General features: G+C 41.8%; 2 protein-coding genes across 6 annotated transcripts in view; one reads left to right on the top strand and one right to left on the bottom strand.

Annotated features, from left to right (window-relative positions):
* The window catches only part of ptpn13 (protein tyrosine phosphatase non-receptor type 13), a 42349-nt gene extending 33596 nt beyond the window's left edge, over positions 1-8753 (bottom strand). The window contains exons 1-4 of the mRNA XM_056433198.1: positions 8416-8753; positions 4018-4137; positions 1267-1433; positions 339-404 (exon numbers count right to left, since the gene is read on the bottom strand). Coding sequence (XP_056289173.1) covers positions 339-404; positions 1267-1433; positions 4018-4132 — 348 coding nt within the window. The 5' untranslated portion in view covers positions 4133-4137; positions 8416-8753. The remainder of the gene's footprint in view (positions 1-338; positions 405-1266; positions 1434-4017; positions 4138-8415) is intronic.
* Positions 8754-13841: 5088 nt separating this feature from the next.
* mapk10 (mitogen-activated protein kinase 10) overlaps positions 13842-16111 on the top strand; it is a 29211-nt gene continuing 26941 nt past the window's right edge. For 4 of the 5 annotated variants that reach the window (XM_056432681.1, XM_056432680.1, XM_056432684.1 and 1 more), the window contains exon 1: positions 13842-14048. In XM_056432681.1, coding sequence (XP_056288656.1) covers positions 14046-14048 — 3 coding nt within the window. In that variant the 5' untranslated portion in view covers positions 13842-14045. The remainder of the gene's footprint in view (positions 14049-16111) is intronic. The other variant, XM_056432683.1, reaches the window with a different exon arrangement.

The raw sequence follows: 16111 nt of genomic DNA, 5'->3' as shown, positions 1-16111 counted from the left end.
GAGAAGTCACTAACACAGAAGATACTTTCTGAACTTTGTTTGTGGCAGAAATCAACAATTTCAACTCTGAATGTATTTGCAGAGTGTGCCAGTTAAACAACTGATGTCACCACTTTATTGTCCCCTCATGCTAATGTGCTAGCATCTTGTTTCCTCATATCTTTTCAGATGCTTGAGCACGGTTTGATATACCCCATGGAGAAGAAAGTTTTTTAAATATAAAACAACAAAAAAGGCACAAATGACTTTAATTGAATAAAAAAATAACAAGATCACCAACATGGTCCTATTGTATGACCCTTTCCATTTGGAAGGACGTATCTTTAGTAGCTATTTACCTGACTTTGGGGGATCTCAAAGTCTGCTCCCCAGAACAGGGTCATCCCCAGAGAGTACATGTGCATCTGTGAAGAAAAATATCACGTAAATTTAATCAGCAGTTGTTGTACTTCCTTTAATCCTGATCTCATAGGAAAGAAACATTAAGCAAAAACAAGAGCGTAAAGCAATAGTGAGAACAAAGAGGAACATAGAGGTTGTGTTTCATTCGGATAATACTCAGCACTGAACCTTATTAATATAAGTCAGCCGGTGTGGAAGAGAGATAAATAGACTAAAGCTGCAGTGCTACTTAACTCATTCTTAGTTTTTCCATTTTCCTCTCCTTATTAGCTTGTGAGAGAACTCACTTCCTCTGAATGTTGGGCTTGGTAGAGGAAAGAATAATTCAGGCATTGCCAAAGAATGCAACGCAGCCTTCAAGGTCTTCCAGGAACAGAGCTGGAGCGAAAACGTAAAGACGCACTCGCATTCTCAAGAAATGTGGAAATTAAAAACAACGATAACCCCGCAAGTGTTAAAACAAAAGTGGAAGGACAATCGTGGCACTTTGCAGCTGACTTGTATCCACCCAGAGTCTCTGATAACGAGAGAAGCAGATTAGACTTTTTTTCGACACTGAAATAACTCAGCTGGGAAGACCGGACCAGGCACAAAACTGTGTTGAGGTCTGTGGAGCGATGCCAGAGACAGGAATCCAGTCATGCAAGATTTGAGCTCCGCCGGAGAGGAAGCGTCGGATGGAGGGGGCGGAGCTCTGTGCGCATGTATAAGAAGTTTATCAGCGGGATTTTGCTGAAGAAATAGAGTATTAACACAAGATTTGGGAACAGGTGATCAAACTCACCAATCAGCGAAGCATTAGAAGTTGTAGATTAAACAATATATATGACTGTAGCCCATCATATGTTTTATAAATGTTTATACCTTCTCTATGTCAGAGATGGAAGTTAAGGAGGCCCCTCCCAGGACCTCTGGCGCTGTGAAGGCTCTTAAATCCTGCTCGGTGACATACTCGTCCGTGAATGAGATGTTGCCAGAGGGCATGAGCAGGAGGGACCAGGGAGAGATGATGAAGCCCATGTTTGTAGGGTCTGGAGAGGGAAACGGACAAATTAGATACTTAAGATACATTCGGGATCCAAAATAAGCACAACACACATTTTCGGAATTCAATTATTGAACTTACAAGCCATTGTCTCTCTCACACACACATGCAGTGTCTAAGTGAAATAGTGTGTTTTCAAGCTTGATACTAGCATCAAAATGTGTACAAGTATTTAAAGCCCGACTGCAGTAACTGGAGACACGTCCAACCACAGTAGTTTGTTGCCGTTTATGGAAAACTCAAGAAGATTGAAGTAAACAAAAACACATGTCGCTTCCTTAGCCTGCAAGAAAATAACTGTTGAGGCATAGAAGCAGAAAGGAATGGCTACACAGCGTAATTCTCTTTTCCTACAAAGCCACAGCCTGCGCTATGGTTAGAGGACGTTTTATAAATATACAGAGGAATGTTTGAGCGGCGCTGCAAAATTCTTTTCTTCGACTCCGAGAGAAGCAGCGAGACGAACAGAGGAACTGGATTTGAGGCACCAAATATCTGCTTTCAAACGCTGGAATTTACTAAGTAAATATAAGTTTCCTGTTTAAAACCCGTGTGATCATTTGAAGAGCTCACACAAAAGGAGACTAGGTCACGAGATGTATCCAACACAACACTTTTTACCTCTGGAGAAGCAATAATAGAGCCGAGCAGACGTGCATGAACTGAGCTAATTAGTTTCTTGGTGGATAACAAACTCACCAACAAGTTCAATAAACTGCAGATAAAAGCAGAAACAGACGATCCTACATAATAGAAACCAACAAATTCCAAAACATGACTGAGGTATGCACCATTTAATCCCAAAACATTGTCGTCGAAAAGCTCAGATAGCTTATCAGACAGACAGAGGCAGATCATATTTCTGAACTATTGAAGTGTACCATGCATTTAGAGTGACAGGCTGGCGTGTGTAGAGCCGGAGAGGACAGAGGACTAAACAGCAGCAGGCGGAGAGACAAACAACAACAACAACAAAGGAGCGACTCCTGTAATAAATCAGATATATTCACACATTGCCTGTTCAGGGAAATCATTCTTATACAAACAAAGGAACCAACCACTACTGTTTACCCACAGGGGGAAACAACTGTTTTAGTGTTTGATAATGTGAGCCTATTCACGATGTCTGAAGCGTGACTGAAAAGTCATGTAAACGGCCACCGAGTCACGTACGTCAGCCCTCTTCATTAGTTGTATGAAATACGCTCAGACAGAGCAAAACAAACCACATTTAAAGGATAACATTCACAGCAAACGTTTCATCTGCTTCTACAAAACATAAACAACGACTTCTCCATTACTTTTAATGGTTCCGCAGGATATCGCGCAAATTGTCGAACAAATTTAAGTTGAAATGGTTGCCAGTAATATCTCACTGCTGTGGTTAACATACTTCTTTACATCGCTCAGTGAGACTATAATAGCTGGTTCCAACATCTGCTCTTCAAATTTTAGCTTCAGTCAGCAGTCTAAAACTGTACACGCGAGAGGCCACAATTTATTCAGTATAGCTGCACAACTACCCTCTGTTGGAAAAAGAGGGATGTCCTGACAATCACAATGTCATCTCAATAAATCCACGAGTCAAGTATTTAGCCTTGCATTGTGTCCTTAATATGTTTAAGAACTTTATCTCAGAAGCTTTGATAAATTCACTGGGTTTTTTTCGGCACAATCTCTTGGTGTAAATGTGACCTCAGCATAAGAGGCATATCTACAGGCTGAGGAGATGGAATTCATACAATATGCCAAGATCATCGAGCACAACTGAAAGGTGAGGTCAAGCTGGTTTATGCACACGACTAAATCTTGATTCTGCTTCGTGGAAATTCCCAGACCGATGGCAAACCGTTAGATGACATAATTATTGCCAAAGTAATCAGGTGCATTGCAATTTCATAAGAGGCGAGGTACCACACACACTTGTATGAACAACAAAGAGGGCACTGCAGAGTTTCGCTGAGTCACATCCTCTCCAGTGTCCCTGAAGCTAAACCTCCTTTAGTCACCCACTGCTGAAGTTTATTTTAGTTACAAAGACACTCGGAAATTTGGCAGCCGTATCTCTTTTTGGCTTCGAGGACAGCCACACGTACAGACATGACTCACAAAAATGAACGCAACAACAAAAATGAACTGCGCAGTAACCGATTGTATTAACGAGGCCGAACCAACGCAACAGTCATGCTGACAATGAAATGCACTCGTTGAACGATTTGACTGATAGCAACCAACGGTTTTTCCAAATCGTGTGACTGAGTGCGACTGAAATCCATCATTTACTTTTTATTTTCCATTTACGCAGTGATGTGATGGACGTCAATCACTCCCATTGAAGTCCCGTCAATTTGTCAACACAAACAAGCACGCGCAATTTATGAGAGCTGGACAACCAGGAGATCTTTACTCAGCCCCTTTATTTAGACAAAAATAAAATGATTCACAGAACAGGCTGTGCAGGAAGTCAATGAGAAAATATGCAACACAAATGAATGGGAACTGTGTTATGTGTGAATGTACAACAATTTCTAGGAAACATCTTTGTCCACTTGATTCCACGCCATTCATACCTTTGTGAAAGAGATCTTGGAGGCTCTCCGCACTCTGGCTGAGCACCGCCCAGACCTCCTCCTCCTGGAGCGGACCTCCTCGAACCTCCAGGGCTTCTGCCAGAGACACATGCATCTTCCCTGTGCGAGAGGAGAAAGACAACAACTGACTTAAACCAGAAAAAGATCACACACACGGACGTAAGCTTCGAACATCAGGGCTATCATGCTTTCTCTATATGATACGGCTGGATATTTTTGTCTTTTTAACTCGCTTTTTTGTTCGGATTATTATAATCCGAACAAAAAAGAAAGAATCCACACCCTACTTGCCCAGGCTGGCCCGACCGTTTAGATTAAAGATTAAAGTTTACAAGATTGCCATATCACTACAATAACTCTGAGCATCGAAGCACTTTAACATCAACATTCTTCTCCCTTTCATGTCCTTGGGCAAAGGCCCACGCATAAACTGACACACACACACACACACACTTTATTATTTGGGAGCCTTAACCAGTTTATGAGAATTGAGATAGCAGCTTCCAACTGAAGTGGACACTAATCTAGAAAATCAAAACACCCCTCTTTTAGTGTGGTCCTGCTTGCTGCTCTACTGTTAAGTAATAACCCGTGGATCTGGATTTAAGTAACTCGTATAACAAGTAACTGTGCCAACCGGTCACGACAGCATCCAAACTGTGTCATCGCTTCCCTTGAGAAGTTGGTTAACGTGCCCTTCACAACGAGATACCTGTGATCTCGGAGTGGGACAACTCAAATTCAGATTGATTGAGTCGCTATAGAGATTAACAGTCCTCTGTAGTGTCTATATTATAATCTACAATCTGACCAAAAAAGTTACATTCACCCGTTTGTTGTGGTTTCACAGCCTAACCAGATTCTGCCGAGACCATGAAACCTTCTTTGAAAATGAACAAGTGATTTTTGTTATGATCTTTCCTTATTCCTCTTGATTTATATATACTAGTGTTGTAAATCCTAAAGCTGGCATCTTGGTGTTAGTGAAAGTCTTTCCTCCTCCTCCACTTTTCCTCCCGCCCAACGATCTAGATTTCAAAGACTCGCCGCTTCGAAATGTCCCGATACTTAAACTACAAAATGTAACACTGGCTGTCATGGTTCAATACAACACAACACTACGTGGATGGTACCGTGACCGAAAACAAACAGATGTTCTGGTGTTTTGAACTTTGGCAGCCTATTTTACCACTTTTTCCTCCACATATTTGAGGAAAACCCACTTCAAACACAGCACAGACTACATTAGGACGAGCTAGACAACAGCTTTTAAACAGGGATTTATAAATCACGGCAGATGGAAAGACAGGAAAAGACCATCCCACCATAACTAATGTCTGGAATGGTTATCAAAGCGCAACACTATATTTCATCAGCGTAACAATAACAACACATTTGGACATCGCGGGAACAGTTCAGACAAGGCGCCAGTTTACCCAGACAGCTTGTTGGATGGTTGGCCAGCGTTTGAAAACCCTCTTCTCCAACTTTTCAACACTGGAATCATTTCTGGAACTTCCTGAAACTGACAATCACAGTCATGCAGTGACTGGACGGGTCAGTCGATCACCAGAGTCATGGGGGATAAATCATCCAGGAGCCCATAAGCGTCTGCTCTGAAATGTGTGCCAATCGATCCAATAGATGCTGAGATATTTAAATCAGCACTAAAATGGTGGACTGACCAACAGCGATGAAGAGTGACATCCCTGAAGCCTCATGGCTAGCTCGGCTCAAAAGGATCAAGTTGACTCAAAAAAAAGCGATGCACCAGATTTGTTGCGTTTGGCATTATGAGCTATATTTAAGCATGTCACTCATCCATAAACTCTGAACATAAACTGGGTCAGCAGCCTCTTAATGTTGGGCTTTTTAAAAAAAATCTCTGGACGCAATATGTGGAACATCGTACCGTCCATGAATCCGAGAGTTAATGAGTAAGCATGTCACAGGCCTTAATGTTTATACATGCAGGAATGCAGGTTAACCATTCTAGTCAATGGGAGGCGTGAAGTCTGAGGCGCACTGGGTTACTACCCATCTTGCTCATTACCCATGAGAATGGGGCGAGCGGGTGCAGTGAAGACTGATTGTTTCGCAGCCCTTGTTATTTCAACAGAGACCGACAGTGGAATGTTTTGTATCCGCGCTGAGGCTGCTGCGCGGGCCAGCTCCTCTCACATGGACTATGGTCCTGCTCATTATTGAGGGGGCTTAGGAGGCAGCGGCCCAAAACAGCGAGAGCAGACAGCCCTCACCACTTCAGCGCCTCATTCTCTTTTTCTTTTCCAAACAGTGGGGATGTTTGTTCCCAGGTATTCCCACACGAAAGCTAGAAAGAAACCACGAAACAAGGCTCAGTCTGCGGCTGAGTGTTTGAAAATCTTGGCCGTCACGAGGATTTAAAAGAAAATAATCCTGGAAACGTGATAGTGCTCTTTACTCCACACTTCGGTGAAGCTTTTCCTTTCCTCCTACCTTCCTGTCTGCTGCAACCCATGAAATGGATCGAAAACAATCCCCTAAAAAATTGCAGCTGGGCAACCCATACTAAAAAAGGTACACATCATTTCAGTTGCTGCTGCTTTCTTACAGTGCTCCTCCCTCTATATTTTCCATGAACAAAAAGGATAATAAAAAAAGATGTAAATCTTTCTCTTTCAAACTGTTCTTTGATCCTAAATCTTAAAATAAATAAAAAGCCAGGTGCTTCCCTGACGAGGACCAGCAAAAAATGCCAGATTTCACTTCTATTTCCAAAAGCATAACTTGAAACATAAGAAATGAGAAGGAATTTGTTCATATCCTCCAAACATAAGAACTGTGGTCTCAGCTGGCAAACACATTGGGAACAGAAGCCAATGAGAAGGTACTCTTCTCCAACATTGAGGTGAAAATCTTCCTGAAGTCATCCGTGCCAGGAAAATTCAACAACAAGCTCTGAGTGAACCTCTATTCCCAGAATCGTACTGTCATATGCACCGTGTAAGTACTCGATTCAAATTAAAAACATACACTGGGTCTAGGAAGACCTGGATCACAATATATTTTGAAGCATCATGATGTAAGGACGGATGTTTTCAAAATGCGTACAGCAAACCAAAACCAGAGGCTATCAAAATGATAAGCTTCAGGCATAAAAAGTTAATGCTCACTTGATTCATTCTTCCTTACTGCAAATCTGTGAAAGGAGTAGAGGGATTGTGGTTGTATTCAAAGCTGTCAAAGTGTCTCGTAAAGAAAAAAGTAACGTGAATTAAACGGAAGCAGTGATCCACCTAAAAAAAAAGAAAAGAAGAAAGACCAGGATTGTTTTTTTATATGAATCAGAACTGTCTTACTGTCAATAAGCCGACATGCTTTCCCAGATTTTCTTACAGTGGGTTTAACACAGGGTTGCTGATGGACTCCGTGGCCGTCACGGCCCCGAACCTGGCTCCTTCCAGTCATGGAGTGGTTTCCCAAACCAATAAGCCCCACTGGATGTTGGCGTTTTTGTTTTTCAGCTCAGCCAGGTCAGGACCAGCCAGAGAGAAAGCTATGACTATTCCATGATTATCAGCCCAGTTCTGGGCCTATGGCCCTCACGTCTCATTTTGGTCCCGACCTCATCCGCTCCATTTCTGTTAATCACAGGGTTGCTATGAGTACCGTGACATGCAGAGCATGGTTTTGCACAACCTCACTCCCCGTCGCCGCCCCCCTCCTCCTCCTCCTCCTCCTCCTCCTCCAACACACAACTTGACTATTTTCCACCATTTTATTCCTATGATGATGCTCACACCATCTCCATCATAACAACTTAAGATGGGAATGTTCCTCTTGCGCAACCCCCCCCCCCCCCTCTTCCCTTTCGGCTTGAATGGCATATTCAAACCCCTCATGACCTTTGGCTTTCAGCTAACTTTACTACTTTTCTATGGTAATGAAGGGGGAGGGGGTACACAATGCCTTCCTACACCTCCCATAAAACAATCAGATTGCACTGTAATTATGCCTCTTTGTTAAACTCAGACATGTTGACAAAAAAGTTGACCCTTTTTCTCTCAAAATGACTCAAACAGTGCAGGCAGCGGTTAGCTCTCCAGACAGCCTGGTATTTATGGAGTAAGTCTCCTCCCTCCCGAACTTAAACTACTGTTGTGGTCAAAGATGCTCCAGGTCAGCAGGAGTGTTGTGACATTACCAACACATTTAGCAATATTCCCCGTGAGAGACATGGTAAATATCAACAAACAGACCGTATAATAGCATTTTAAAAACCTAGCTAACCGCATTAACTAGGTTTACTAGATCAAAATGAAAGCGTCGGCGTTTGAGCCGCGCTCGTGCGTTGTCCGTTGGAGACACTAGCTAAGTTTCTGTGCTTCAACTTACCGGTTGAGGAGAGCTACAAAATCACTTGGAAAAGGGGGGGAGGTAGTTCGTACTCCAACGGGGCTATGAGTGCGCACACGAGCGGGACCAGAGGCCATCCCATCCACAAAGCAACATCTTGGATAGTAGTTTAGTTACTAAGCGGCGCGACGAGCCAGGCGAGCAACAGGTCTCCACCGCGCATTCAGTTAACGTAACTCTGAAGATATACACAACGATACATTCAGCACACCGGCAGTTTTTAACTGTAAAAAAAATAAAATAATGATAGAAGTTGTCGTCTTGAAAAAATTGCTCAGAAGTCGTGTTTGATGACCACAGCGCAGCACCGAGCTCCCTTCAAGAGCGGCCAAGTCACCATAACTGCGGAGTGAGTAACCCCGCCTTCCGCCCAGCGAGCGTGGGGCTGCCGGGGAGTAACGAGACACCTCACCACGGCCGCCCATTGGCTGGCGACTGTCATTTAACTGTTTCCATAGCAACACGCTCAACCGGGAGAAAAACCGACAGCGAGTTTGGACCCTGGAGGCAGATTCACGTTAGCAAAAAAGATTTCTATATAGTTGTGCACCGCTTTTTTTGTTTTAGACAATAAAACAACAACATATTTGCTCACACGAAATAGAATATGTTGCATGTTTTATCGCATGTGATGTTTCTTTCACCTCGCTGGGATCGAACATGCTTGGCACTTTGCAAACAGTGCAAACACTTTTTTTTTTTAAATCAAGCTGGGCTTATAGCTCAGTATTTCTCACAACATCAAAGATGTCGAAGAGTCGTCTAAGCAGCCAGGAAGCAATTCACTGTTGAGGACTTCCTTCCTACGGGGGACCATTCAAAGCGGACTTATTTATATTTCTCTAGTGCCCTCCAGTGGATGTTCAACATCATTACATGCTAATTTATATAAATGGTAACTTCAGTTCAGAATCAGAATCAGAATCAGAAACAGTTTTATTGCCAGGAATGTTTACACAAACGAGGAATTTTTTTGGCGGAAGGTGCAACATTTAGACATGACAAACATGACAAACAACAATCAACACGACAGTGTTGTGGTTATCTCTGCCTGGCTGCACCTGGTAATGCTAAAGGGCATTATCATTATTATCACTGAACATGAGCTGGAATCAGATAACCTGGATTACTTGATTAAACCTGATTATGATTCTGATTAACACTTTTTAAAAATCATACATGGAATTCATTTGTCATTTTCCTGAACATTTCAACATCATTTATTCTTGCATACATTCTCAACCCTGACATTTTAAAGTCCTGATATAACCTTTGTGTCTTTGTGGTACCTTTGGGACTGTATTCGTAATGCAATCCAACAGATGTATTGTAACAATTTGACTATTTGGGTCACTTTAAGATCCTAAATGTAGTAAAACGAAGTGTGCAATAAGACACACATCACTTTTTTAACGTATAAATACCTATATAGTGTGTTCAATCTAAATATATTGTGTGTTTGCATTGAGGACATCTTAGTAACTTACATTATGTTATTACATCAGTTCAAGATGATGCAACAAAGCAACTCACAAGTCACAAATATAGAGGAGTTGTACTGTGCTGTCTTTAATCAGAGACTACTCATCAGTGCGTCTGATCTCAGGGAGTACACTAAATATTTAAAGACTTGAGAGACAGATTAATACTGAAAATGAACTTAATCTCTTTCTTTTTTCTTTTTTTTAAACATTTTGTATAATACTGTAGACATTTTGGGCAGTGCCAAAAGTGTTTATGTGCCTAACCAAGCCATAACAAGTCAGAATTTTGATATTTTTTAAAGCTGCGTTAAAAGTAAGCACATTTTTACAACATATTTCTAATTATCCCTCTGAATAAAATGCTACATTTACAGTTTATAGCCATTTTGTCCTCATGAGAGGCAGGTTCTTTTTGACTCACTTAAATAAATACGATTTTGGTCCAAGTATAATGTTGTTTTTGACTTTAATCTAATGGCAAATGTGATGCACTGAAATAATAATGTTTGCTTCTTAACAGCATACCTTTCAATACTAACAAATACTGTCAAAACTCAGGCATTTAGTTATCCAGTGTTGGATGAACATTCCTACTAGAGACCTTAAATAACTTTGTCTATAAGCAGGACGTGTTGGAGATGTGCAGTGCAGACAGTGGTGGTGTGTGACTGGCCTTCCCCTGCGGGGTGAATGGTAAACATGTAGTGAATGTTCTTAACTCAATAACGGGACCGCAATGGAATGACAAGACTTTCATCTCCAGGTCATCGCATGTTCAAGGAAAGGAGGAGAAGAATAAATTGAGTAATTTATGTGCTATCCTTGGGATGTGAGCTGAGCTGATTTTCACAAGGGAACACTGTACAATTATTAAAGTGTCAAATGTTTGAGGTACTGGCTTATTTCTTTCCACTTTGAGCCAGCTTTGAAACGTTTTAGTGTCCAATAAACTGCTGCCAAAGAGATCTGTATCGTTTTACTCAATAGCTTCTAATCTCTGTTCATAACCGGAAGCAAAGAAGCCCCAGTCTGGGAGAGCGATCTCTCATATAAGGGCATATCTGACTTTGAGGTGTCATCTTCTTTCTATTTATGTCACGTCTGTCCTTAATACCTGGTTTGAACCACAAGGTCACTTAGCAATGTCTTGAAAGAGGAGCTTTATATACTTACGGTCTTATAGATGTGGGGCAACTGGCAGATTGATGGCATGTGGTTTGCTGACTGGACTTCTTTGCCTCTGGTTCCACCTGGAGAGCATTAAACACTTCCCTGGAGCTTTTGATATTAATTTTTTGGTCTTCGTAGAGTTTTTTTTTTTAAACATGCCACATCTGGCTATTAAATGTCAGACAGCGATCACAAATTATTTGTAATATTGTGTGTGGCTCTGGTGGGTCATGCATGGAAAGGGTTTTTTCCCACTTGTATAATTCCAGAAACATCCAAATCAATCCAACCCAAAAAGCTAATTTGGCTGTAGATAATTTTATTTATTAAAGGCCTCTGCGTGTAAGACATCCTCTGATGAGTGAGTGTTGCTGAATCCTCTGAGGCATGTTAGATGAGTTCTTGTTTTATCAGTTGCTCAAGTGTCTTATCAGTGGATTGGAACAAGAGCTGAACAGAAGGTCAATCCATCTGTTATCACGCCACCAGAGGCACCTTTAAAGATGCCGCTTGGAACTTCAATGCTGTCTTGATTTTAGCACTCCTTGTGGACACACGTGGTAGTGTTTCTGAGCGCCAGATTCCCTTTAGAAAACTTATAGTTGAGGGTCTGAGAGTTTGCACAGTGCAGTCCTGGTCCTGGTTCTTCTGGGCCTTCCTTCCCTCCCGCGATACAGCCTGGGTCTTCAGCAGCGTGGTACCAGGGGAGATGCAGATCTGCACATGGAGGAGAGTCGATAGGCACAGAGCTCTGGACCCTCCTCCAGAGCCCTGAAGGTGGCAGCGAAGCCGGATCTGGGTCTAATGGGACTGCGTGAGGCCCCATCAAGTATTATAAATAACTATATAGAAAAAGTGAATCTTGTCGCCGATGGTCTTGTTTACTTATGTGGCTTATTTTAGCGTCTATGAGTGTCTAGAAAAGCGCTATCTAAATTTGAAGTATTATTACTATTATCATTATGAAATAGAAGCATCAGCATTAAATTGAGATTAAAGTGTACATTTGCTTGCATGTGGGGGCCGCGTGACCCCCGTCTACTGTATGGAAATACACTATAGTACCTCATACCTTCAGAATACACCGATACTTCCCCTTTAACAGTCATCAACTTAGTCCGGCTGTGATAACTCTCTGGTTCTGGCAAACATCGGTGCAACAACAGACTGGTTTCATCCAGTTCTGCCCCTCTTGATATTGGGTGTGGTTCTGGTGCTTATAGGAGGCCTTTAACCATCAGCTACGAAACAGGCGCACACACGGCTCATGATGGATTTGAGATATTGAATGTGACATCATGAATATCTCATGATGTCACATTCATCTCAATTGTGTTTGAACAGGAACCTGGAAGATCTTTAGATTTTTAATCATGATTATGCATTGCAATCAACCTGGCTGACGAGCTAGCATTCATGGCACACATTCACAGTTATTTAAGCACATGTGTGAATGCAATGAAGCTAGACTCACTGTAGCTGTCGGAGGAAAAGCAGGAAGCTTGATTTACATATTTAAATTACCTCTCAAAGCTGGAGGTCAATGATGTGAGACGTTTTATTAATCTCCTTATCAAACTGAGGTCAGATCATATTCATAGTCGGCATTTTAATTCCACTTCCTTTTGAGCCCTCTTCCGGCTGATATCTCCCATTTCTTAATCAGTGTATTGTTATAGTGTCCACTTGATACAGACCAACAAAGTCAGCATCATTTACCGAGGTAAACACATTTTCTACAGGAAGTATGTGGGGGATGAAAACATAGGTAACGCATTTGTCAGGTTCCCCTTCTTGAAGTGGTCCAACCCTCAGTTAACACAGCTTTAAAACTGAGATTTCAGCTTTAGAAGTCTATTTCAAAATGATATCTTTCATTCAGTGTGGCCGCCAAGGCTTTATTGACCCATGTGACCCGAGGCTTTGAGGGCCATTGGCTGCTGCTATAATCTACACAATTACAGATAAGAGGAAATATTTGATTACTTTAATTATTTTGTTTGCGAAAAAATGTAACGGAAAGTATAACTTGAAATAAATACACACGATAAAACAGAAGGTTCAGAAAGACTAACCTACAATAATAATACTTTTGTTTTGAATTGCAGGTAGCATGAATAGCACATCTCTAAATAGCAACGACATTTCAATAAATATTACAAAACAAAAATCATAAACATGACATTTAAAGGCTGAGCGTTACGACAGGCGTGAGGAAAAAAAGGTGCGGAAATAGTTTAAGAAATATGAATGTTCATTTTGTGGTGCACACATAGTTATCCGTAACAAAAATCCACTTTAATAACATGCTTTGCCTTTAAAATATATATATATATTATCAATATATATATTGTCTTTTACATAATTGAATTGAATGTATATATGCGAGACGCCTTCTAGTGATCCAAAACAAAACCGGCTCCATCCTCTCGCGGAGCCTCCCTCTGCTGGCACCGCACAGGGTGGACTGATCTCGGGGAGATGCTCCTGAACACCCCCCCCCTCTCTCTCTCTCTCTCTCTCTCTCTCTCTCTCTCTCTCTCTCTCTCTCTCTCTCTCTCTCTGCCAGGGACTTTGACGTCAGACGTCCTCCTGCTCGGTTGCTATGGCAACACATTTCCCAAGCCTCTTCCTCTTCCCTGCTTCTCTCTCTCTCTCTCTCTCTCTCTCTCTCTCTCTCCTCCCTCCCTCTCCCTCTCTCTCTCTCCCTCGTTGGTCCACAATGGTACAGCCAGCATCTTGCAGCACAATGGTTGCGAGGTGGTGAGTTGAAGGCGAGTGATTCTGCATCAGCGAAACTCCGCTCTTTTTTTTCCTTTGCCCATCGTCTTTCTGTGAGTCTTCATTTTTCGTTCACCGCCATCTTCCGCGTCAGCCGTCAGCCGCAATGTTTCTCGTGGGGATGTTTTGAAAAAGGACTGCCACCGGACCGGGATCGTCATCAGCTGGCACGGAATGGTAAGGCCGGGCGGGCTCGGTGCTTGCAGCGCGGCTGCCTGGAGGGCGGAGGGATACCTATTGATCTGAAGGGAAGGTTAATGAAGTCCACTAGCGATGGGAAACAACAACAACAACAACAACAACAACAAAAACATAGACCCCGCCATGTTGTTTTATTATAGTAGCACTTTGATTATAGTCTTGACCTGACTAGATGCGGTCCATCTGTCTCCATCTCCATCCATACAGGCGTCCATGCAAACGGCTTAAATATAGAGCGTAACACATCAAACAACAGGCTCATATCAAGGCTGCTTCTCTTTGTTATTTAATAGTATTACTTTAGAATATGCACCATATCTTTTAGCCATATCTCAATACTCTAACTAGTTTTTATAAGCAAACAAACACTCGTGAGAGGCACGTTATGCATTTTTTATTAGAAATGCAGGGGGTGTGGTGCAAATGGATGATGCTCTTCAAAACACAGGCTTACATGAGCCTACTGTAGGCCTACATGCAGAGTGTGTCTCTCCTCCCCCTCACATGTCAGCTGCGTACCTTGTGCATTATGCAGACCACCACTATACTTCACCAGGGATGTGGGACCAGCCTCAGACCCATCACACAAAAGCAGATTCCCAGAGAAACAGTCTCAATGTACGCAGATGTATTGATTCATGTCAGTATTTGTTGAAGTGTTTGTGGTACATATTAAGGGGAGTGATCTCTGGAGGGTTAGTTGTTAAAACTGAAGTCATACTGCAGAGTGGATGGGATGTTATGTACCCCGATGTGTAGGACACAGTGGACTAGAGGTGCACCCACAGGGAGGTAATTCCTCTACATTAGTTTTGGGCATTCTCTTGCAGCCTTGCCCAAAGTATACAGAATGCTTCTGTTATTTGGCTTTATATATTTTTTATTTCACATTCTTCCACATACTTGTTTGGTGGCCCTCCCGCAGTCATGCACTAATTATTGGTGCTTCGCCGTCAATGAGCCAGTGAAGGTTTTTAAATAAGTCACAACAAACTCTCTACACACACACAGGATGGAAAAGAGAAAGATTTTGAAGCGCTGTGACCTTGGGTGCTGAATAATTCAGCAGCAGACGTCCATGAGAGTGAGAGTGCTGCAGGGAACACGCTTAACAATTAAACAAAGCTTCTTCTTCTTCTGTTTTACGAGTGTTTCTGCAGCGCCTGATGGGAGTGATATAACGGTTAAATAGGTTCAACTTACTTCCTGTTCATCACCAGCTTGTTGTGGCACATCACGTGGCTCGGTTAGCTCTTCAGTATTTCTGCTTAATTGCTGAAGTTCACAAATCAATCTGTGTTATTGGAGCGACTGCAGGTCTACACAAAATGGTATTCACTGATATTGATTTTTTTAGGTACTTGTTTATCCAATGGAACATCCTCAGTGGAAATGGCCGACAGCAGAGAGCAGACTGATGTTATCTTGCAACAGATGACGCTCGACTTTTAATTCCATTTCGTGTTGCAGACTTTGGAGCATCGCCGTACTAATCCTTTTGTTACGCAACCAAACAAGGCCGTAATGCACGAAGATGACATCACGGTGGGATTGTCGGCACGATTAACCAGCAAGATTCATTATTCTGATAATTATCAATTAATCGGTGCATTATTTACCTGATTACTTGATCATGTATTTAGTTTGTTCATGTCATGTATGAGTGGTCCAACAGATTTGATTTGTCCAGAAAACAATTTAAAACACAAATATAATATAGTGTTAAACAGATAAAAGCAGCAAATCCTCCCATTTTTGTTTACATTTAATTGATTATTTGAAAATTGCAATAATGAACTTATTGTTTCCGCTCAAAAAGGAATATTTTTTTAAAATACGAAAATTATAGGAAATCCGTGTAGTGAAAACATATAGAAGCAATAGTGTTAACTAGAGCGATGAAGTTTAACACAATATGAATAAATAGTCGATAGGATTTGAATATATTCTGGTCTTGTGGCACAAAATCATTCATAATGGCATAAAAAATAATGGTGAAATAATGACACCAAAGTATTCAGAAGAGAGAAGCATGACCA

The sequence above is a fragment of the Pseudoliparis swirei genome, chromosome 15, assembly GCF_029220125.1.
Source record: "Pseudoliparis swirei isolate HS2019 ecotype Mariana Trench chromosome 15, NWPU_hadal_v1, whole genome shotgun sequence".
NCBI lineage: Eukaryota > Metazoa > Chordata > Actinopteri > Perciformes > Liparidae > Pseudoliparis > Pseudoliparis swirei.
Note: the sequence above shows the minus strand (reverse complement) of the source record. Positions and strands in the feature narration are given on the sequence as shown.